The following is a 22,883-nucleotide window of genomic DNA, read 5'->3' on the forward strand; positions in this document are numbered from 1 at the left end:
GTCAGAAATGTGCTAGCCTGAACTCAGCATAATTTTTGGATCACTATTAGTTAATTAATAATCTCATGTAGCATTTAAACTCAAAGTCAGTGAGTGCTGCACGTATATCCAAGTTTTCAGAGAAGTACGAGTGACAGCACACTACCAAGCAGAAAGCCGAAGATTCCTTAACTACCAATTCCTCTTGAAGACTGCCTAGTTAATGATTATCATTTATGCAAATAGATCAAAGCCAGATTGACGACTTTCATTCATTCCAACATGCAAAAACAGAGCTGAACATTTCTGTCAAAAAGTTATTCAGGTAAGAGTCTTGCCTTCCCTTTCACCTCTAAACTCAGTTTTTATTCATTCTATGCCTGTTCTCAAGTGTGCCAAACTGTCTCTTTTCATTTATTTTGTACACTGATGCTGATTTGTAAGTTTTCCATTATTCTGTGCTTCATAGATATTATTCATAAGATAGATACTGAACAAAGGTCTTTGAAAATTGTAGTCTGCAACTGGAATAGAACTAAACTTTCCTACAAACCTGGTCTAAGAGTTTAATACTGGGTATTTGGCTTGTTCCTATTTGTACTTGTAAGTACTATATGAAGCTTGGCTGGTTCAAAGAGTATTATTAGTAAAACAGCATCTTCAGAGCAGTTAGGTAAGAGAAAGAAACCATAAATATCATCTGTATTGGTTCTAGTAAACCTAAGATGTCAACGAAGATAATGGGGAAAAAAACATGAGTATGAGCTATCTACTTATTTTTCTCTACAACAGCTTAAAATGGCATAACAGCCATGGAGAAGGCATCCAGCAAAAGCATAGGGCAGAAAACAGTTTTCTGTTTAGCACTGCAACTGAAGACGAAGATCTTGGGAGAGCTATACTGGAAGACTTGTTTAAAAAACAGACTTTCACTTTGGATCAGCTACCTTTCCAAAAGAAAGAAGTCTGATCTTACGGAATGCTCTTTAGTCCCCATAGAAAATGCCCCTTTGGCAGTCACGCCCTAGGACTCTCCAGGAGAACAAGACAATTTTCCCTGTATTTTGATCAGCACGTTCTGGAAACCCTGAACAAAAATAGTTCCTGGAGAACCACTCCAACTACCTTTTTATTTATTTCCAAGGTCTGATCATTCCCATGAATGATCTTAAAAAATAGCTGCTGTTTGACTGTGTCATTTCTCTTCTGGCCTGCATACCACCTCTGGGATCTTTAAGCATCAGTGGTAGTCCTCTTTCTCACAAAGGCACTGTACTAAGGATCAATCCTTTGGGGAAACAGGAATTGAATCAAATATTTTCTGAATACATACATTTGAAAAAGATCTTAAATTGCATTGGAAATACTAGATTAGATTTAGAGCCAGAAATAAAAACTGTGATTTTGAGATTTTAGTTAGAAATATGAAACTGTAAATATTTTTTTCCTCTTTCACCTTCATATAAGCAGAGAATTGAAACAAAATAGAAAAATGCTCTAAAGCCATGGCAGCTTGCCCAATTAGTCAAAATAAACTGTTCCCATCAAGTTTCACATGCTTTTCTTCAAAAGCACCGCAGTATTCTTGGCCTAGAGTGGGAAAGTTTCCTAAGTCAGCTCTTAAATAAATGGTTTTGGTTGTGGGTACCTTACTTAAGTTTGCTTCCAAGCACATTTAGGCCCTGGTTGTCAAATGCTAAAAACACAATTGCTTATACAAGACAGAAGGAAACATTCATTTAACTTTTCCTGGTTTGTTTCTAAAACTTATTATCTACATCAATGTTTCCAAGTTATTCTGTACAGTAAAAATTTAATAAATCAAAGCAGCAAATGCTGAAACAGTATTGTATTATAAGCAGTTCAGATGATTTTATTTCAGTCTAGTTCAGGTCCTTACCACACCTACTCAAATCCACACAAAAAAACAATTTCTGGATCAGGCTTTTTTATTTATCTCCACAAATCAGGATACACAGGGGCAAAGCTTCTGTGTATTTTCCTTTGAAAAAGGCTGGTTTGCATGCATAACACTCCTCTCCACATTGAATCAATGCACAGTAGGTGAAGCTATTGGAAATTTTTTTCAAAACTATGCCAATGCTCAGAAACAGAACACTAACGTAGTCACAGTCACTGGAATTCAAGAGAGGTTTCTTATAAGCAGAAAAGGCTGCTGATATGAAGTACAAATAATATGAACTTGATTGAACTCAACACCAACACATTTTAAATCAAATACTTAGATGAAGTGAGGTGTCTTGTTTTTTCTGTGATTTATGCAACAGAACTACAATGAAATTTCGGACTATAAATGCAAAACTTGCTCCACCCATACTACCTTTTAGCTGATCTTTCACTGAACACTGAAAAAAAATGCAAGCATCAACAATTCTCTTGAATCATACACAGGGTTTCATCCCATCTTACAATGGCAGTCACTGTTACAGCAAGAGTGATGCTAGTGCAGAACTGTGATTTCTGCCCAACATACAGCTTTTCTAAGATCACTTTAGCATAGAGAAGCAGGCTTATCTGGTTTTTCCCTCGTGTGCTTTTTAGATACACAGTTTCTTTTTTTTTTATTTTTTGGTTTGTGGAAGAAGATCATGATGGAGAAAGAAAAGGATGCATCAGTATACTTTTTTCTTTTTTTTCAGCTTGTGCTGCTCCATAGAAAACAACTCAGGGAGAATGTGTCCCACCAGGGATTGCCTGTCAGAAAATCTGTCAAGATAAATCCCACTGAACGTGTTGTGATGAATGCTTCCTCTCATTGAGAGAGCTTTTGTCAGTTCCATGGTATGGTGAAAAGACAGGAAGAAAGACAGGACTAATGCCAGCTGGAAATTCAGTAGTTTGTTCAGCTTGATTGATTCTTTGCTTTGCTTCACTACTTCACAAGATAAACTGAGTCACTGCATTTACCCTGATGAAATGATAGGTTCAGGCTAAAACAGAAAATTATGCTTTTTGCTCATATTACCCTGGACAATTTGAAAAAAGCCTTTTAGATTCCAAACATCAAAAATTACCCATTACTTTGATACAATATGAATAGGTCATACATGCAGCATGTAGACTTCACATGTAGTAAACAATTGAGAATGTTCCAATATCTAAGTTAAATTCAAAAAATGAACACGTTCTGTTCTATATCATGCTTCATTTGCATGTTTCCACTAAGAACAGCTCTTTCAGTAAATGATGGGAAGCCTCTGCTTGAATAAAGGCAAATAGCATGTTCTGAAGCTTTGGTGGGGTAAAAGGCAGCTGGAAACATGTGTTGTCCCTGTTCCTACACACCACTGAGCATGGGCAGAACTGAAAAGTCACTTTAGCAGAACGGCAGAGGAGTCTGTTTATTAACACCTTTACTGCCTGAATACTGCTCAAGTATTACCACTGAGGAAGGATGGTGTTATATCTCAGTGCCAGAATCAGCTGGCTAGTCACTCATGCAAGGAGTATACAGATTTGTCCTTTCCCATCCTGTTTTTGGAGCAGGCAAAAGCACTGAAAGTTCCCAGCTCTCTACTAGGCCACACAAAGGTAAGGGTGATATCTGCTATTCACAGTGGAATGCCATTTCCTTCCATTGAAGCAACTAAGTTATTGCTGAACTACTGGCAGTCTAAGAACTCTTGGGTTACATAGCTGAAAAATGTTTTGCTGGTAACAACATCCCCTACATTATTTGCTGTGGCTTTACTACATTCTAAAAGCTTCAATTAAACTATAATCATTAACAGCACCTGCCAAAAATGGAAACTCATTTTAGAGTTGTTTTACAGCTAGCCTGTTCATTTGACGTTGCAGTTTGAAAATACATCTAGCAGAAGAAATGGCTGTTTACAGGAAGAAAGTCCTTATTTTCAGAGGAAAAAGAACTGAAGAAAAGGATCTCATGTTAGTATTTGCATTTTAACTTGAAAACATTTTTCCATGAGGCAGGTTTTTTAACCTTAGGCTAAAATTGTGAAAGAATACATAGGGTGGTTTTTTTTTTCCCAAATAAGCTTTTTAGTTTACAACAAACTACCATTCTGATTGTCCAGCAGAGCAGACACTATACAGATAATATAGACATACTACAAAATTATCACACATACACAATATCTCTTAACAGATTTAACAGAGAAACTCTATTCTAAAAATATTATGTATTGAAAGCTACTATTATCCCCTCAGGAAGCTGCACAGACTGTAAATGTCTGTTAATGCTGTTTTGTTTTGCTGTTTTATTGTTGATTTCTTTTTAATACAAATTTATTTGTAAGTAAATCCTGCAAGATCAGAAGACAGCAGACAGTAACTGTACAATTAAGCATCTGAGCCTGGAGTACAGAAGCCAATAAAATCTCTTTTAAGTAGCCTATCAAAAGCGAGCATTGGATACTGAACTGCCCAGTAGCTTGTAACTATGTTAAACAAGGCCACTGTATTTATTTCTTGGCTGTCTGAATTCACTTGGCTTTAAGAAGTAGGTGGCATTTGCATAGAACTTGCAGTCCTCAAGTACAAGACTCTCAAACTGATCTAGGTAAGAGAGGAAGCACTGTTTTTCTGCATCTTTTTAAATGAGTGTCTTCATTACAGTTTCTAGCATTTAGTATTCTACAAACTTTAATTATTTGCTCTTAAGTAATCTTCTTAGTGCTGTAACATCTCTCTTTTCTCTCACCTTTGCATTCTAATGAAGGTTAGATCTAGCTTTGCCATCTAGGAATGTCTTGCCTAGCATAACCTCTCAATACAGTACAGTCAAAACTATATTTGACAATACAACTAGAAACTGACATATATCTTTCTAAATAATTACACTAGAACTGTAATTTATTTTGTGATGGAAAGAAGCTATAGCAAAGAAATGTACACAGTGGGAATCAAAGATTACTTAATGTAACTGGGATGGATATAAATCCAGTAATCTTTAAAAATATATTTAAACTACCATGCAGGTTATTTTCAGTTTGGACAACCACTTCACACATCTCCAACAATAATCTCTTTTTTGCCTTTTGGCATACCATGAGCTACATACTTGGAACATTTAAGCACCCTGTTTCAAGATGTATTAAACTCTGGATGGCCGTAATACTTACATTGTGTGATTCAAAACAATACCTTGAATATCTTTTTAAAGACTTTTGCATTGGCTCCATGCACATCATTTATCTTTGCTTTCAATTTCCTGACAAAAGGTATCTGTTAAAAGCTGGAAAAGGTTCATAAGCAGGACACCTTAAGCAGGACAAACATAAAATACTTTATAATGAGCCACCCTCTATTAAGGGTGCCTACATTTAGAAAGCTTACAGGCTTGGCGATGTATGCATTTGTTTATCAATCACACTTCCGGATGTTACATAGCAGTTATTAGAACTACAGACAATTTCTAAGAGTCATCAGTGGTTTGTGCACAATGTTTTACCTGAGACTAAATTGTTGCACCCCAAGGAACTCTGTTTTTGCAGGTTCCACTAGCAAAAACCACCCACTGTGTGCTGAGGACATCTGCAGTGACAGATCACTATAACACACATGAATACCAAATCAGTACATTATTAGAAATACACTATTAGAAAGACCACAGACTATCCCACTACTATGTGCTTATTTTACACCATCAACTGCTGCCTGTTACAACTGAGACCTTTATGACAGAGACTTTTATGATGCAGCATCTGGAAGAGCTGAATTATCTGTCATACAAAGAAATGACTATTTTAACTCAGTTTTTTTTTTCTTAGTAAAACAAATTGGATTCAATCAGAGACATATTTAAGGTTTTGTACAAAAGCTTTTGATCGATCTAAAGATTTGTTTCTTAGTGCTGTGTGCCCAGCCACCAGAGCCCTGTGTTGGGATACTGTTTCCTGAAAAGCTTTTTTTAAGGGGGATGAACTATTATTATTATACATCTGTGCTAAAAAAAAACATTCACTAGCTCCACTCTAAGAGGCATTTTCTTCACACTGCAGGAAAAGATACATGAAGTAAACACTAAGACAATGGAAAGACCACATGAGGCTATGAAGATGGAAAACACTTCTTCCTGCTTTTTCATGGAAAGAAAGACTCGTGTGAAGGCGAACAGGAAAGAGATTGTGCTAGCCAAGCTGAGGAAGAGCTTCTCCTGCACACCAAGGAAACTGAAGAACTTTGTAATGGACTTCTTTCCTGTTTTACGATGGCTTCCCAAGTACCAGTGCAAAGAGTACATTTGGGGTGATGTTATGTCTGGGTTAGTGATTGGAATCATTTTGGTGCCCCAAGCAATCGCGTACTCACTACTGGCAGGCCTGAAGCCCATTTACAGTCTTTACACATCTTTCTTTGCCAACATCATCTATTTCTTAATGGGCACATCTCGTCACGTCTCAGTTGGCATTTTCAGCTTGATAAGTTTAATGGTGGGACAAGTTGTGGACCGAGAACTTCTCTTAGCTGGCTTTGACTTAAATGATGATGCCACACCAGCCTTGGGTCATGGCTCCCTGCAGACTGACAGCCAGTCCAACACAACTGTCTTCAATCTTACCACTGAGGGGATGAATGCTGAATGTGGAAAAGAATGCTATGCCATAGGCATTGCTACAGCCCTGACATTTGTGGCTGGAGTGTATCAGGTAAGTGGTTGCTGATATTCAGAGACAAACTATGAAATTCCTAAAGCTTTCTTGCATGACCTAAGTTCTAACTGTCCTTCCATGAGAGCCACAGTATCATTTCACTTGAATAATCCTGGATTTTGAGGCTGTTGATGAGGTTCAACACGGCAAAGTACAAAGTTTTTTGGCACTTGGACCGGAGGAATCCCAGGCATCTGTACAGGCTGGAAGGAGCGGTCCTTGAAAGCAGCCCTGTGGAGAAGGACCTGGGGGTCCTGATAGATGAAAAACTTAGTATGAGCCAACAGTGTGCTCTTGCGGCTTGGAGGGCAAATGGTATCCTGGTCCATCAAATGATGGTCCATCAAATGGTCCATCAAAAGAGGGGTGGCCAGCAGGGACAGGGAGGTGATTGTCCCCCTCTACTCTGCTCTTGTGAGGCCCCATCTGGAATACTGCGTCCAGGTGTGGAGCCAGCAGTACAAAAAAGACAAGGAGCTGTTGGAGAGGGTCCAGAGGAGGGCCACTAGGATGATCACAGGACTGGAGCACCTCCCCTATGAGGACAGGCTGAGGAAGCTGGGCTTCAGCCTGGAGAAAAGAAGGATGTGGGTTGACCTCATTGAAGCCTTTCACTACCTAAAGGGAGCCTACAGCGGGGAGGGGAATCAACTCTTTGAAAGGGTTGATATTTGTAGGACGAGGGGAAACGGTTTTAAGTTGAGGGAGGGGAGATTTAGGTCGGACATCAGGGGAAAATTCTTTACCCAGAGAGTGGTGAGGTGGATGCCCCATCCTTGGAGGTGTTCAAGGCCAGGTTGGATGGGGCCCTGGGCAGTCTGGTTTAGCATTGGACATGGAGTTTGGTGGCCCTGCATGTGGCAGCGGGGTTGGAGATTCATGATCCTTGAGGTCCCTTCCAACCCTGGCCATTCTGTGATTCTGTGATTCTGTGACTGTTTTCTCCAGGAAGCCTAACTCTGCAGACAATTCAGAGAAAACATGATGTAGGCAGTTTTATCAGCTACAAGCAAGCACAAGTAAAATAAATCTTTTGCAAGAATAGTAACACTGCTTTAACACTCTACTATCTCAGTCTTGCTGATTTCATGGGACTGTGAATCAAATACAAATCTCGTCACGAGGGAAATTCTGAAGTACCTATGTACTTCAACAATAAAAAAAAGATTCTGTGATTCTAAAAAATGTTATCTCCCTAGATATTTTAATGAAGGTGCAGGCTCGTTCACCTACTTCTACATTAGCTCAGAACACACTGCTCAGTGTTTCACTACCAAGTGCTATGTTGTACCAAAGCACTGTCCAGTGATAAGTCAGAAAGGAAAGAAAGCAGAAAGGAAATGAGGAAGTAGACTAAACTAACTTTCAGACAGTGGTTTGTTGGACTGTTGGACACTCACCAATATGCTGCCCATCATAAGGATATCAAGAGAACACATAAGGAAGCACCATGAACATATCTGTGAATTGTCTGCATAAGATTTAAGAGGGAAGACCTTCCCTTTACTAAGAACTTTCAAGTCATGTACATGAACAACAAAACAAAGCTATATTTTCCAAAGCAATCAAAAGAAGCAGCAGCAACTAGTTAGGACAATATCCTCAGATGTGTCAAAGTTTGTGGTCTCTTCTGCCATTGTTGATCTTAGGCATGCCATAAAGGCCTTGTTGTACTTTCCCTTGTGTTCACAAGGCTGACATCAAAAGCTGCTTAATGTAACCACATCACCAGAGAACTTAGGGTTAGGGTTGTCACTGTTGTAACTCAAATTCTCTTTACAAAACAATCTACAAGTTGTAACTGTAATCGCTTTCAGTCAGAAAAAGAAAAGAAAAAAAAGTTTATATAACAGCACTTCTTGATCCACTGCTCTTAGGCTTAGGAAATAAAATTCTGACAAGCCACTGCACTGGACTTACTTCAGAATAATACTGGAGTTAGGAAGTTCAATTTGATTATTTTTCAAATTTCTAATTCATCCCTTGGTTTTGTAGTATCCCATAACCCATATCCCATATCAGGAATCATGTTTTAAAAGCAGATTGGAAACACTAAAGGATAACTCCTACTTTAATTTTCAACTAGCCAAATGCTATCTGCCTCCAGCTATTTTCTCTCATCTGTACTTGCAGTATCATAGTATCATTTAAGGCTTATCTTTTTTTTCTCTTTTTTTTTTTTGTGTCTCCCCAGGTTCTAATGGGAGTCTTTCGTCTGGGTTTTGTATCTATTTACCTGTCTGAATCAGTTCTAGATGGCTTTGCAACTGGCGCTTCCTTAACAATTTTAACAGCTCAAGTGAAGTATTTGATTGGAATAAAAATCCCACGTAGCCAAGGGCACGGGATGCTTGTTATTACTTGGATTAACATTTTCAGGAACATTTCTCAGGCTAACATTTGTGATATCATTACAAGTGCCATTTGTATTGTTGTGCTGGTTACTGCTAAGGAACTGGGAGATCGTTACAAGCATAAGCTGAAATTCCCTCTTCCAACAGAGCTGGTAGTTATTGTTGTGGCAACACTAGTGTCACATTATGGAAACTTAAATGAAGTGTATTCATCCAGTGTCTCCGGAGCTATTCCAACAGGATTTATTGCCCCCAAGGTACCACGTTTTGACTTAATGATCCGTGTTGCTGTAGATGCCTTACCTCTTGCTGTAGTCAGCTTTGTCTTCACTGTATCCCTTTCTGAAATGTGTGCAAAGAAATACGCTTACACTATCCGAGCCAATCAGGAAATGTTTGCTGTAGGGTTCTGCAACATCATTCCCTCTTTTTTCCACTCTTTTGCAACAAGTGCAGCTCTGGCGAAAACACTTGTGAAAACATCTACAGGCTGCCAGACTCAAGTCTCTGGAGTGATTAGTGCAATGGTGGTTCTGCTGGTACTACTCTTCTTGGCACCTCTCTTCTACTCCTTGCAGAAGTGCGTCCTGGCTTGTATCATCATTGTCAGCCTTCGAGGAGCTCTAAGAAAGTTCCGAGATGTGCCAGCACGGTACCATGTGAATAAGGTGGACACAGTGGTTTGGGTCGTTACTGTGTCTGCCTCTGCCTTGATCAGCACAGAAATAGGGCTATTAGTTGGCATTGTTTTCTCCATGTTATGCATCATTGTTCGGACACAGCAGCCACGGACAGCCCTGCTTGGTCAAATCCAAGATACCAACTTTTATGAGGATGACTTAGAATATGAAAATCTCTCTTCTGTTCCAAAGGTCAAAATATTCCGTTTCGAGGCACCACTATATTATGCCAACAGAAACTATTTCCTAAAGTCTCTGTACAGATTGACAGATCTAGATCCTAACTTAGAAGCTGCCAGAAGGAAGAAATATGAGAAGAAGGAAAAGCAGCATCTGAAAAAAGAAAATCAACCAACTGTTAACGGACTGGGCAACAGAGACACCACTCTGCAACTAGTCCCTAAGCAAATTGACTTCCAAGCCCTTGTTGTAGATTGTTCGTCCGTCCCATTTTTGGACACCACTGGAGTTAATACTCTAAAGGAAATTCTAAAAGACTACAAGGAGTTAAATATTTCTGTTCTCTTAGCTTGCTGTAATCCCTCAGTGATAGACTCTCTGAAAAGAGGAGGTTACTTTGGGACAGATTTTGGAAGTATGCAAGAAATGCTGTTCTACAGTATACACAATGCTGTGCAGTTTGCAAAAGACCAAAAGCTTACAGCAGACTGCTCTGTTTAATCCCATGTTTTCCTTGACAATATGCTAAAGAAAGTGACAGATGGAGAAGGGCAGTTTCCAATAATTAAGTTATCAGACACACTGTTGGTTTTGTACAGTAACGGGCCTACAAGACATTGTTCCCTGAAGAGTTCTGCAATTTACTGGATGCCACTTAGAACAGCCCTTTGGGATGCAGACCAGGGCCAGGCTGGGACAAGCTGGATAATTCTCTGCACCTCAATTTCAGAATGTGGGTGAAAAAGAAGTGCATCTTGGGGCAGTTTTCCTCCTTTTGCCATTATGATACATGACCAATATATGTGTCATGATACTGTTGTGGCTGGAAGTCTGTCAAGAGCCATCTGCCTCTCCCAGTGGCTTGTGTTAAGAAGGATGAGCCATATATGCAAACACAATGGATCTCTGATCATGGACATATAATGATTTAAACTCTGGCTTGCAAAGTCCTGCCCATTCCATCGTTCAAGACATGCTCTTTAGCAACTCCCACTATTTGCAAACAAGAAAATGTATAAAGTATTGTGGGATGTGTTACACCTCTCCTCATCACCCTGATTGCATGGGCTTCATGACACAACTTGCCACTAGTGAAGAAACCACGGGCTATCACAATTTCTCTCAAAACCATCTTCTCAAGATAACTTCCTGGAGTCACTTGTGATATTGGAACTACCATATGTTAATTATGGAGGGTTATCTCAGTAACCTCTAATAATACAGGAAGAACCATGACCTTGATGCACAATTTTCTTGTGTCTAGAGAAAAGAGATATATGGGATTAAGAAAACAGAATGGCTTTTCTGACAATCATACCAATCATACAATTACCAGAGTAGTTACACCACCCTGTCAAAATGTGTTATGGCTGTTGATGCAACTCTAATCGAGGGACACACAAGGATCACTAAATATAAACCCCAAGACTGTGATGCAGCACATCATGCCCTTCCTACAACAGCCTGCAAAGGTACAAGGGTAAGCGAAGAAGGTAGGAGAAAAGAGGATAGAATGAGAAGTTAATCTGTGATCTACCATGTGGGGGAATGGTTAGTCAGTCAAAAATGCCAGGCTGGTACTCTCTGATGCACTTCTAATGAAGTAGTACATATAGTCCACAGCAGTATAACTATCCAAGTAGAACAATGCTTTCTAAGTTGTACATCCCCAAACACTAGAAAAATCTCACCAAGCTACAGACCATTCTACATACTACTGACTTTTTTTTCCCCACCATGTAATTCTTTGATTATAGATCTAATAAGCCATGTTTTACATGTTTGTGTTAATTTTCATGACAATTTGCATTGAGTTATTTATTCTGTATGGTGTCAAATGATACCCTCAGAGTCAGTTTTGTTGTTTTATATGTATGCTCTCTCTATACAAATAAGCATACATCTAGGTTTTGATTCTAGTTATACTGATTCTAGTACTGTTGGTACTTAGTGTTCTAGCATTGACAGAAAACTCTTTCTTACACTGAGGTCTAAAATTACCCGCATGAAAGGGAGGACAGCTGCCCTACCTTTCTCTTCTTATTCATGGCTGGTTCACATGTGGAACCAAGCAGAGAAGGAAACTGTCACACTTGTACTTTGTACACTTAGCAGACACCAGAAATAGGTTACATGTATGCTGAAACTATTTCTTAGATATACCATTAAAACAAATGCCACTTCGACACATCATGTGATTTGCTTATTTCAACTTTCAGGTCACTGAATGGAAGAACAATCTAACTGAGGTTCTCCAGGTGCCCCAGAGCCTGTTTGGCTCTCAAGAACATATATTTCACTTAAAAAAAAAAAAAAAAAAAAAAAAAAAAAAAAAAACCTACATTCCCAAAAGACAAAATAAAAGCGTCTTAATAGGAATTGAGAGTAGCACAGTATTAGGTAAGTGACTCAATGCTGACATTCTCATGCGTTCATTACAGAAAAGTCAATCAACTGTACACTGCTAGCACTGCCAGAGCAGTAAAACCTGACAGAAATGCCTGTCTAGATATTACAAGATTGACCACTGGCAGCCAATTCCTGCCATAAAACAATTAAATAATATTAATTATTTAAAGTGCTGACTTGGTACGACTGGCTTATTTTATTTCATAAAAACAAATGGACAAAGTCCAAGGACAAAGTGTTGTATTTATTTTTATTTGCAATCATTCTTTGATCTGGGAGTATCTTTTAATGTTTCGCCAGGAAGTGGGTTCACAAGAATTAGTGCTACACAATTGGTAACAGTACAGACAATTTTAGGCTGCTGTGACCAAGTAAGCTGCTGTTGGAAGTAAACTTAAATTTTTTCAATAGAAAAGAAAAACATTTCCTAGCAATCTACACTTTTTTTATCTTCATGAATCAAGTTACCAACCTAGAACATAAAAGGGAAAAAATATAAATTCCTTTGGCTCTTGATGAATCTCATCTTAGAAAAGAAAAAAAAAAAAAAAAAGAAAGAAAAACAACTATCCCCATGGAAAGTGTATGCTTGAAACAACCTCTGGGGATAAGTAGAAGTTGCCAATGCAGTCCTTTTTTACCCATCAGACTGAGAAATTAAGTCAGAAGCTATTTTTCATCATATTTTTGGCACCAAAGGAGAGCAGAAAAACTCTTCTATGCATAAGAAGAGGCTTGAGCTTTAGTACTTTTACTAGAAGGAAACCATCAACCGGAAGAAAGTTTAAGAACCATTACCTGTTTCACTGACAGATCCAGCTCACAATCGAGTCGAGTAGGACAGCATAAAACACAGCAGGGAAATGGCCTTCAGTGTGATGATGTAGGGATGCTCGGAGACCATGAATTACTTCAGAGTACAAAAAATGTCACTTAAAAAAAAGTAAGCCCTTTTCCAGCAGGTTAATGTTTGCTATACTGCACTGCATCAAGACTAAGCATATGACTGAAAATGTTACAAACTGCCAATTCTCTTCTCTCCTATTGTACCATGAACTATGTACTGTGACTTGGGAGAGGAGCTGGGGATATTATTGTAATTCCAACTAGGTTAATACTAATTTTGAAATAAAATTGTTATATGACTACTAGAAAATGTTATATCTATCATGTATATTACAATATTTTTGTTCACTATGGTGCCTTGCACAGATCATATATCCAACAAACTTTAGTACAGCTACTTAACAATAGGGACAGGACCTTATCTTGAGGACTGCGTGATTCCCATGGAGCTGGGCTCAGAGTTGAGAGTATGTACCTCCAACTCTCCTCTTGTTTATTGGCAGGACAACCAGAATATGTTGTCTAGGTTCCAGAAATAGCTACATTTACTGGGACTGCCAAACATCCTGGGAACTGTCCAGTCCATGAAAGAAACTTTGAGTTCGTGTGTAACCATGAATCCTGTGTCTCATGACGTGAATATAAATGTGTGTTTTTGGCTGAAAAATAAAAATAGCAGTTCTTCAAGCTCGCCTCATGGTATACTTTCATGGGTGGTAAAATATAAGCGTAATGTGGAATAAAGTAAAGGACAAAAGGTAGGTCTGGTGTCCTAGAAAAGAGTTAAAGCATAAGGGATGCATATGGCATTGAGGCAACTATTATTAGAAGACACAATAAAGAAGAGCACTCTAGAAGACTTTTTCCACTTCTACATAGGCACATCTGCTTTTTGGGTGGAACATTTATATCACCTTTTTACACTTAGCACAACTGGAAAGAAAAGCAACGTGATACTGCTGGCCATCCTCTGTGGTGGACCTCCCAGCACACTGTCTTCTGTGGGTAGACCACATCCTCTCTATTCACCAGTCTCACAATATAAGCTAACTTTACTGTTACATGGATCTTGTTCAAAACCTCTCTATGTTGTTCTGGAAATCACTGGCTTAGAAAAAGAATCACAAATGCACAGAAGTAAGCATCAGCACAGAACTTCTCCTCTTCTGATCTGCAACCCTAAACCTATTTCTTCTTCCAAGCTCAATGTTCATCTGCAGGGCTCATGCTCTCTCCCTTTCCAAACACCACTGTTGCTCAATTTACTGTCTGCCTATCCAGTGTTTAAATGCCATCTTTGGCAAATGAATTTTAAGATTACAGTTTTGGATTTTTATTTATTTATTGTATGTTTTGTTTCCTACCTACATCAATCACTGCTGTTCTAGGCATCTTCATTTTTTATTCTACTGGGCACACTGAATCACAGAATAATAGAATCACACAGAATCACAGAATCACAGAATGGCCAGGGTTGGAAGGGACCTCAAGGATCATGAATTTCCAACCCCCTGCCACATTCAGGGCCACCAACCTCCACACTTAATGCTAAACCAGGCTGCCCACAGCCCCATCCAACCTGGCCTTGAACACCTCCAAGGACGGGGCAATAAAAATAATAGAATAATAATAAAAAAGTTTGTGTATGAAGCGACCTTCAAAGACCATTTAACCCAACACCCAGCCACAGCACAGGACATCTTTCACTACATCAGGTTGCTCACAGCCCTGTTGTTCAACGTGTTCAACACTTCCAGTGACCGTGCATCTACAACTTATCTGGGCAATCTGTTCCAGTGTCTCACTACTCTCATAAGAGAAAATGTCTTCCATATCACAGAATAGTTTGAGTTGGAAGAAATCATCTATTTTCAACCCCTCTGCCATGGGCAGGGTATACCATCCATTAGATCAGACTGCCTGAAGAGCCATTCAACCTGGCCTTGAGCACTTCCAAGGAAAGGGTATCCAAAACTTCTCTGGGCAACTTGTTGTAGTATTCTACCACTCTAATATTAGAGATTTTTTTCTAGTAACTACCCTAAACGGATTCTCTTTTTATTTAACTTACTCCTTGTCCTATCAATACATTCCCTGATAACAAGTCCCTCTCCCTCTTTCCTGTATGAAACCTTCAAGTATTCTAAGACGTTATGCAGTCTGCCCTGAGCCTTCTCCAGGCTAATCAACCCCAACTCTTTCAGACTCTACTGAAAGGAGAGGCACTCCGGTCCTCTGATTATCTCCATGGCCCTCCTCAGGACCACTCTAAAAAGTCCATATATCTCTTGCGCTGGAGGTACTCCATCTCTTGGCTGTGGTACTCCAGGTGAGTCCAGAAAATAGCAGAGTAAATGGAAAGAATTACCCCCTTCAATCTGCTGGCCATGTTTCTTTTGATGAAGACCATGTGCCACGGAGTTGACCAGATTGATCTATGTCCGTGATAGGGGCGATAGGCCTCTGCCCTCCCCCCCCCCCACCCCAGTCCCACAAAAAATGGGAAGGAAGAAAGGGAGGAAAAGAGCAGCGGCAGCAATCTATGGAGGAAAACTTATTTTACTATAATATTGGAATACAAAATAACACAATATATACAATTTAATTGCAACTGAGATGAATAAATCAGACAAGATAAGAGAGTTCCCGGGACCGATTCAAACCTGAAAAGCTTGGAACGGCTAGGAAAGCACCTCCAGCACCCACTGCAAGGCAGCAAGAGAGCGCCCTCCCCACCCGGAAGGGCCAGATCCCGTGACTGCTGTAATGTACAGGGATAGGTACCTGGGATTGGGGCAGTGACACTTTAATGCCCCATACACTACATGATGTTTTGATGTGGAATACTGAAATCCAAAAACAAAAAAACAAAAACATAGAACCATGACACCATGATAGCAGAATCACAGAATCACAGAATTGCAGGGGTTAGAAGGGACCTCAAGAGATCATTGACTCCATACCCCCTGCAAAGCAAGGTTTCCTACAATAAGGCACACAGGTATGCATCCAGACAGGTCTTCTCCATAGAAGGAGAGTCCACAGCCTCTCTGGGTGGCCTCTTTGTCCTGTCACTAAGCCTCACCCATTTGCCTTCCACCTCACTTTGGATATTTATAATCATTAATCAGATCGCCTTCTTTTCACAAGGCTGAACATATTCAGGTTGCTCAGCCTTTCCTCTTAAGGGAGATGCTCCAAGCCCTTTAGCATCTTCACAGGCCTCCTCCAGACTCCTTCAAGGAGATCTCTGTCTTTTTCGAATCAAGGAGCCCAGAACTGGACACAGTATTCTAAAAGTGGCCTCACCAGGGCAGAGTAGACAGGTACGATCACCTCCCTCCATCTACTGGCCACATGCTTTTTAATGGGTTCCAGAATACTGCTGGCCTTCTTGGTCACAAGGGCACACTGCTGCCTCATGGCCAATCTGCTGTCCACCAGAATACTCAGGTTGTTCTCCACAGAGCTCGTCTCCAGCTCCTCTCCCTGATCTGCACTGGTGCATGCAGTTATTCCTCCCCAGGTGCAAGACTCCACAATTACAGTTGACTTTCTGGGCTGCAAGCACAAAATGTTGGCCCATTATCCAATTCTCCATCCACCAATATTCCCAAACCCTTCTCCATAGATCAGCTTGCAATCCACTCATCACCCAGTCTCTACTGACATTGAGGACTATCCAATCCAGATGCAAGATCTTGCACATGGCCTTACTGAACTTCATAAATTCCTATGTAGAACCACATCCCAAGCCTGTTAAAATCCCTCCAGAGGGCATCTCTCCCTTCAGGTGCAATCAACAGCACTAGTTAGCTTGATGTCACCTGCACACTTGCTGAGTATGCACTCAATCCCACTATCTATGACAGTAACAAAGATATTAAATAGTATGGTCCTTGTATGGACCCTCGAGGGATGTTACTTGCTATTGGTTTCCACTTGGACACTGAGAAATGGACTGTAACTTTTTGGACACAGACATCCAGCCGATTCATTATCAGAAGTCCAGGTAGATGACATCAGTAAATCTTATTTACTGATCCAATCACTCCATTGTAGAATATCACTTGTCAGGTACGATTTGTCCTTAATGAAGTCATGCTGACTGTCTCTGATTACCTCCCTGCCTTTCATGTATTTTAGCATAGCTTCCAGGAGGATCTGTGTTCCATAGGCTTACCAGGCACTGAGGTGAGGATGACTGGTCACTGGTTTCAGCACTGTCCTTGTTATCTTTTTTTAGAAAGCGGTGTGCTATTTTCCTGAGTCACTGGGGACTTTTCCAGACTGCCACAATTTTGTTCCCCAAGACCCTGGCTTGAGGTTGAGGGACTTGAGTGATTAGAGGAGAATGACTGTGAGTAAAAACTGAGACAAAAAAAAAAAATAAATTGGCAACTTCAACCTTCTCTACATCAATTGTCACTAGTTCTCCTATTTTACTTATTGTCGTGGAAGGCATCCTTTCCTTACCATTCCTTACATGTGACAGCACTCCCACCTGAAGTGCTTTGGTAAGGAATTTACAACTACCACCCTATTCTAGCCTTTTCCTAACTTTTCCCAAAGACATATTACTTGGAAAGGAAGTGAAACACTGCAACCTGAATATTAAAAGAAGACAGCCAGAGGGAGCTGTAGGTACATAAACTCCCTCTCCAAATCTGTGTAACACTTTGACCTGGATACTAAAATCAGGCCTATAGCCAGAGGGAGCTGTAGGTACATATGAGTCAGCTAGACTGTACGCTGAAAAAAAAGAACTCTTAAAGTCTGGTTTCTTCTAGTTCTTCATCTCAGTACCGAGTAGCTGCAAGTGTTACTGCACTAACAACAAATTCAGCTGGACTTGGAGGAAGAGCAGCAATAACTATGGTGTAACTTGAAAACAGCTGGAATGACTGTTGATTGTAATCTGGCTGAGTTCTCTCTATAGTACTCAGCATATACTGCTCCAACAGCAAAGCAGAGCTCTTCCTCATTTAAAGGAGCACTAAGGTCTCCTGAAGAGCCCTGTCTTCTAGGCTACACCAAGCAGTATTTTAAAAGGATGCATCCAATTATAAAATCATAGAATCATAGAATCATAGAATCACTAAGGTTGGAAAAGACCTAAAAGATCACCCAGTCCAACCGTTCACCTATTCCCAATAGCTCCTACTAAACCATGTCCCTCAACACAACATCCAGCCTTTCCTTGAACACCCCCAGGGTCGGTGATTCCACCACCTCCCTGGGCAGTCCATTCCAGTGCCTGACCACCCTTTCTGAAAAGTAATACTTCCTCATGTCCAGCCTGAATCTCCCCTGCCGTAGCTTGAAACCATTCCCCCTGGTCCTATCACTAATGACACGAGAGAAGAGGCCGACCCCCAGCTCACTACAACCTCCCTTCAGGAAGTTATAGAGAGCAATAAGGTCTCCCCTGAGCCTCCTCTTCTCCAGGCTGAACATTCCCAGCTCCTTCAGCCTCTCCTCATATGGCCTGTGTTCCAGACCCCTCACCAGCTTTGTTGCCCTCCTTTGAACACGTTCCAGGGCCTCAATATCTTTCTTGCAGTGAGGGGCCCAAAACTGGACACAGTACTCGAGGTGCAGCCTCACGAGTGCTGAATATAGGGGAACAATCACCTCTCTGCTCCTGCTTGCAACACTGTTTCTGATGCAAGCCAGGATGCCGTTGGCCTTCTTGGCCACCTGGGCACACTGTCGGCTCATGTTCAGCCGAGCATCAATCAATACCCCCAGGTCCATTTCCTCTACGCAGTCCTCCAGCCACACCGCCCCAAGCCTGTAGCGTCGCCTGGGGTTGTTGTGGCCGAAGTGCAGGACCCGGCATTTGGCCTTGTTGAAACTCATCCCATTGGCTCCAGCCCAGCTCTCCAGCCTGTCCAGATCCCTCTGTAGGGCCTCACTACCCTCAGGCAGATCCACACTTCCAGCCAATTTGGTGTCATCTGCGAATTTACTGAGGGTGCACTCAATGCCCTCATCCAGGTCATCAATAAAGATATTGAAGAGGACAGGCCCCAGCACCGACCCCTGGGGAACACCACTCACGACCGGTCGCCAGCTGGATTTGACTCCATTCACCACCACTCTCTGTGCCCGGCCCTCCAGCCAGCTCCTTACCCAGCCAAGAGTGCACCCATCCAAGCCTCTGGCTGCCAGCTTCTGCAGGAAAATGCTACACTATGACCTCAAAACACGTAATGAGTCTCAATTCTGCTAGCCTGAGACCTCTTTGGAAGTCATTGTACAACTGGGAATCAAGTCACTGAGCTTCAAACAGCAGCCAGAGAGATGTGGAATAACTCCAGTATATGATGTAAGATGGTCTTGGTACAGCTGATCAGTACACCCACCAGATTCTTCTGATGAAAAGAAGCCTCAAGGGCGCTCCTCAGCCTCTTCTTAGGACAAAATGCATGCAAGTTAGCCCCATCTTACTCAAGACAATCTCTCTCTTTCCTTAACTCATACACCCCCAAACTATTCCAATATACTGGCCATTATCTGACTTCCATGAACACAAAAAACACAACCAGTCTGCAGTTAAACTGTGAGAACTGCCAAAGTGAGCAACTGCTCGGCACCTTAGTAAGTCACAACTCTTTTTTTTTTAGATTTTTGACATGAAATGTTTGCTTACCTGACAGTAATCAATTCCAGTAACCAGTGAATTCGAACTTGTTCAATGCCATCATGAGGAACAGAAGAAATGTACGCAAGGTTCATCTCTTGATCTTTGCTTAGGTCAAATAGGTCAGCAGACCTGTGAGGTAAAGGAGGGCTTTGGAAAAAGAACAAAAAAGAAGTAACGTATTACAACATTGGCTATCAGATCCACTGGGTATTCAGAACTCCCTGTGCTAAACATGTATCACCTGCAAGATCTTATCTGGCATAAGGAACACTGTCTTAACAAGGGACGAGAGTGAAATGGAAGCTAAGGAGTTGGACCTATGATGTGGCTAAACAGAACAAAAATCAGGTACATCTCATTGCCACACTTAAAGTATCACAAGCAGTCATTGCTCCTCAGGTAACAGCTTCAGTCAGAGGTGGCATGAAGTGGCTATGCAGTGGCGATCACTTTACTTCTGAGTAACCAGTGATAAAAAAAGCACAGTGACTTCTAGGTTCTGGAGCAGGAGCCAGGTTTGTCCAAGACTGTGCTAAAGCAAATACTGCGTTGATATTCCTGCTGAAGTCTATGCGCTGACATCAACCCTTGCTCTGCTATGAGAAGCATCCATCACACCTCATCTCACCTTGAAGCATAAGAAAGTACTGGAGTATGAAGCTTGGTATTTCTGTGATGCTGCAAGCCTTGAGCACGTTAAATTGCATAACGATGATCATACTAACATTAATTCAGTGCCACATTATTCCACCAAAATTAAGGAACACCAGAGCAAATTCCTGCTGCTTTTACCTCCGCAGAGAAATAACTGCAAGATGGAAAGAGATCTCACTCCTCGTTCTCCTCAAGTTAGAACATTAACTTAGAACATTGCTCTGTTCACTGGCTTTGTGCATCTTTCACCACTTTCAATTAGACTGCTAGGAATCTGCAAATTCTGAGTTTTGAACTGTTTACATTACAAGAAAGATAAAAACATAATTATTTCCAAAGTTTGGTAAAATACTTCTGTACATCTTCCTGAAGCAAGAGGAGACAACTTGTACTATACTATACTGTTTACAGGTAGTATAGTTACTGTATAGATGAGCAACAAAGTTACGCTTGGCCTACTGTGATGTCTCTTCTGATGGGTAGATGAGACAGGCTCCAAATTTACTACCACTTCCATGCTACCAAACGGGTTGTGTGACTTCAAATTTCTCCTTTTAGCAGTAAGTTTTACACATTACTCTTTTCTGCCAGGATTACCCTTTTCTGCAAGGATTCCCAAAGTTGTCTGTTCAGCCTCCATCACTGGCAGTAGATACTGGTGCTGCTAATGGTAGCAGCATCTTCTGAGCTATATTATTTTAACTATACTGCAGATAGTCGAACTGTCATCTTCTCCTTCCCTACTCCCTCTTTAAGTTAATCTCACTTCCTGCAGTTACTGAATGAGCCTGATACTGTACAGACTTCTGTGCCTGAAGGCAGAAAAACCTGAACCCACCTTGAAAAAGACTTGACATGTCCTAGCACAGACACTACCATCCCATCTCCTGCATTCTTATTAGAAAGCTAAGTCTTGGCACATACTACATTCCTGCGGTGCTTCATGCAAATCAGCTAGCATATGAGAGCTCTTCTGTGCAACTTCATTAGCATACAAGGCACTTAAAATGCCATCTCCCAAAGACTGCCTCAAGTCACACACGAGACTGAGAAGTTACGGATTCTACTTTGTCTAGAAATGTACCAGCCATCTGGGTGGTTTTCATTGTTCCAATGGATAAGGACAGTATCAACTGCTGGATTCTGAAGGAGTGTTTTATGACTGCACTGAAATTCAAACTTGCACAAATGCACTGTTTCACCCAGTGGCAAACTAGACAGAAATCAAGGCATAAAGCATTCACAGGCATTGCCCATGCTGAATAAAAATGTTGAAATTCACACTGCCGGAGAGAAACCTTATGACCATGACAAGACAGAACAGAATGCTGGAAAATCAGCATTTTTTGTTAGTTAGTTCTGGTTCCTCTTCTGAATTGAAAGCACTCATCAACGAAAATTTTAAGGCTTGAAACCTCTCAGGCTTTGTTATCCACTGATCCCCAGCTGCATACGTGCCCAACAACTGGACCCAGAGTGGCTGTTCAAGGGATCCATCACTAACACTGTTGGCCAAGTATTACAGCATAATTGAATAGCTGCTGATAGAGCCGGTCGGTAGAGCCGCTCCTTCTGCTCCTTGGTCTCCTCACTGACATCTTTCTCACACTTGCAGTCTTATAAAATTTATTTCACATAATTAAATGCCTGAGTGTTTCTCGGGTTGCGGTTTAAATGAGAAAAGTGTATTATTTAATGCAGCTTTTCTTAAACGCTTTTTTGCCTTGCAAGTAGAAATTACAAACAAAAGATGAAAATCCAGAAAGCTCAAACCTTTCTCTTCATAAGCTTGTTTTTAGATTAACATACACTAGCTGATTTTAGGCCTTTTTCCGCTGACATGAGAAAACACTGTAAATTTTTCCAACTCTTTTCTCAGGGTCGCCTTAAGCACTGTATTAAAAAATTCCTTTTAAACCTAAGTGCAGGCTGCTGACCTAACACCGCTGTGACACAGCCTCACAACTGCCACTTAACCCACTGCGTGCCTAAGCGGCAGAGGCCACAGTCAGTTTACACCCGGGCTGCGGAACACGCCGCGCTCTGAGAAACTCGCAGAACTGACATGAAGGGCCGTGAGTTCAGCGTCCCACAGCTCACGCTGCTTGGGGGCAGGAGGGAGGACGTGACGCGTTCGGGGGCCGACGAACAGCGCAGCAGCAGGGCGGGCGGCCCACCCCGCGACGCAGCGTGACCCACGTCGGCAGGCCGGCCGGAGCGGGCTCCTCCGGACAGGCAGCGCCGGCGCACCACGGGCATGCTGAGCTTCGGGCGGGCTGCGGGCAGACGACCCCTCAAGCGCTTCTCGCCCGCGGCACCGGGCCCGCCGCCGGAGCCCGGGTCCGCAGCAGGACAGCGCGCTTACCAAAAGCCTGTACTCCTCCAAAAGTGCCTCAGGGGCCGCTCGGCTCGCCGGACATCCACGTACACCACAAGCGCCGCGGAGCCCGCGCCGAGCTGCACCATCAGCCAGAGCAGCACCCCCATGGCGGCGCGG

General features: G+C 41.5%; 2 protein-coding genes across 4 annotated transcripts in view; one reads left to right on the plus strand and one right to left on the minus strand.

The window, feature by feature from the left end:
• The window catches only part of IDUA (alpha-L-iduronidase), a 50,634-nt gene extending 27,761 nt beyond the window's left edge, over window positions 1-22,873 (minus strand). The window contains exons 1-2 of one of the 2 annotated variants that reach the window (XM_042866272.1): window positions 22,752-22,873; window positions 19,739-19,879 (exon numbers count right to left, since the gene is read on the minus strand). In XM_042866272.1, the coding sequence (XP_042722206.1) occupies window positions 19,739-19,879; window positions 22,752-22,873 (263 nt within the window). Of the gene's footprint in view, window positions 1-9,271; window positions 9,791-19,738; window positions 19,880-22,751 lie in introns of those variants that run through there. The other variant, XM_042866273.1, reaches the window with a different exon arrangement.
• Window positions 131-13,770, plus strand: SLC26A1 (solute carrier family 26 member 1). Of its 2 annotated transcripts, none has more exons than XM_042866270.1 (3): window positions 131-304; window positions 5,964-6,611; window positions 8,809-13,770. In XM_042866270.1, exons 2-3 carry the CDS (start codon window positions 5,994-5,996, stop codon window positions 10,327-10,329), a joined length of 2,139 nt encoding a protein of 712 aa, XP_042722204.1. In that variant the 5' UTR covers window positions 131-304; window positions 5,964-5,993; the 3' UTR covers window positions 10,330-13,770. The 2 variants fall into 2 exon arrangements, with proteins under 2 accessions (XP_042722204.1, XP_042722205.1); XM_042866271.1 differs by lacking the exon at window positions 131-304 and adding an exon at window positions 3,813-3,888.
• Window positions 22,874-22,883: the final 10 nt, after the last annotated feature.

This window comes from Lagopus leucura, unplaced genomic scaffold, assembly GCF_019238085.1.
Source record: "Lagopus leucura isolate 7727_CA_CO unplaced genomic scaffold, USGS_WTPT01 Super-Scaffold_810, whole genome shotgun sequence".
Lineage (NCBI taxonomy): Eukaryota > Metazoa > Chordata > Aves > Galliformes > Phasianidae > Lagopus > Lagopus leucura.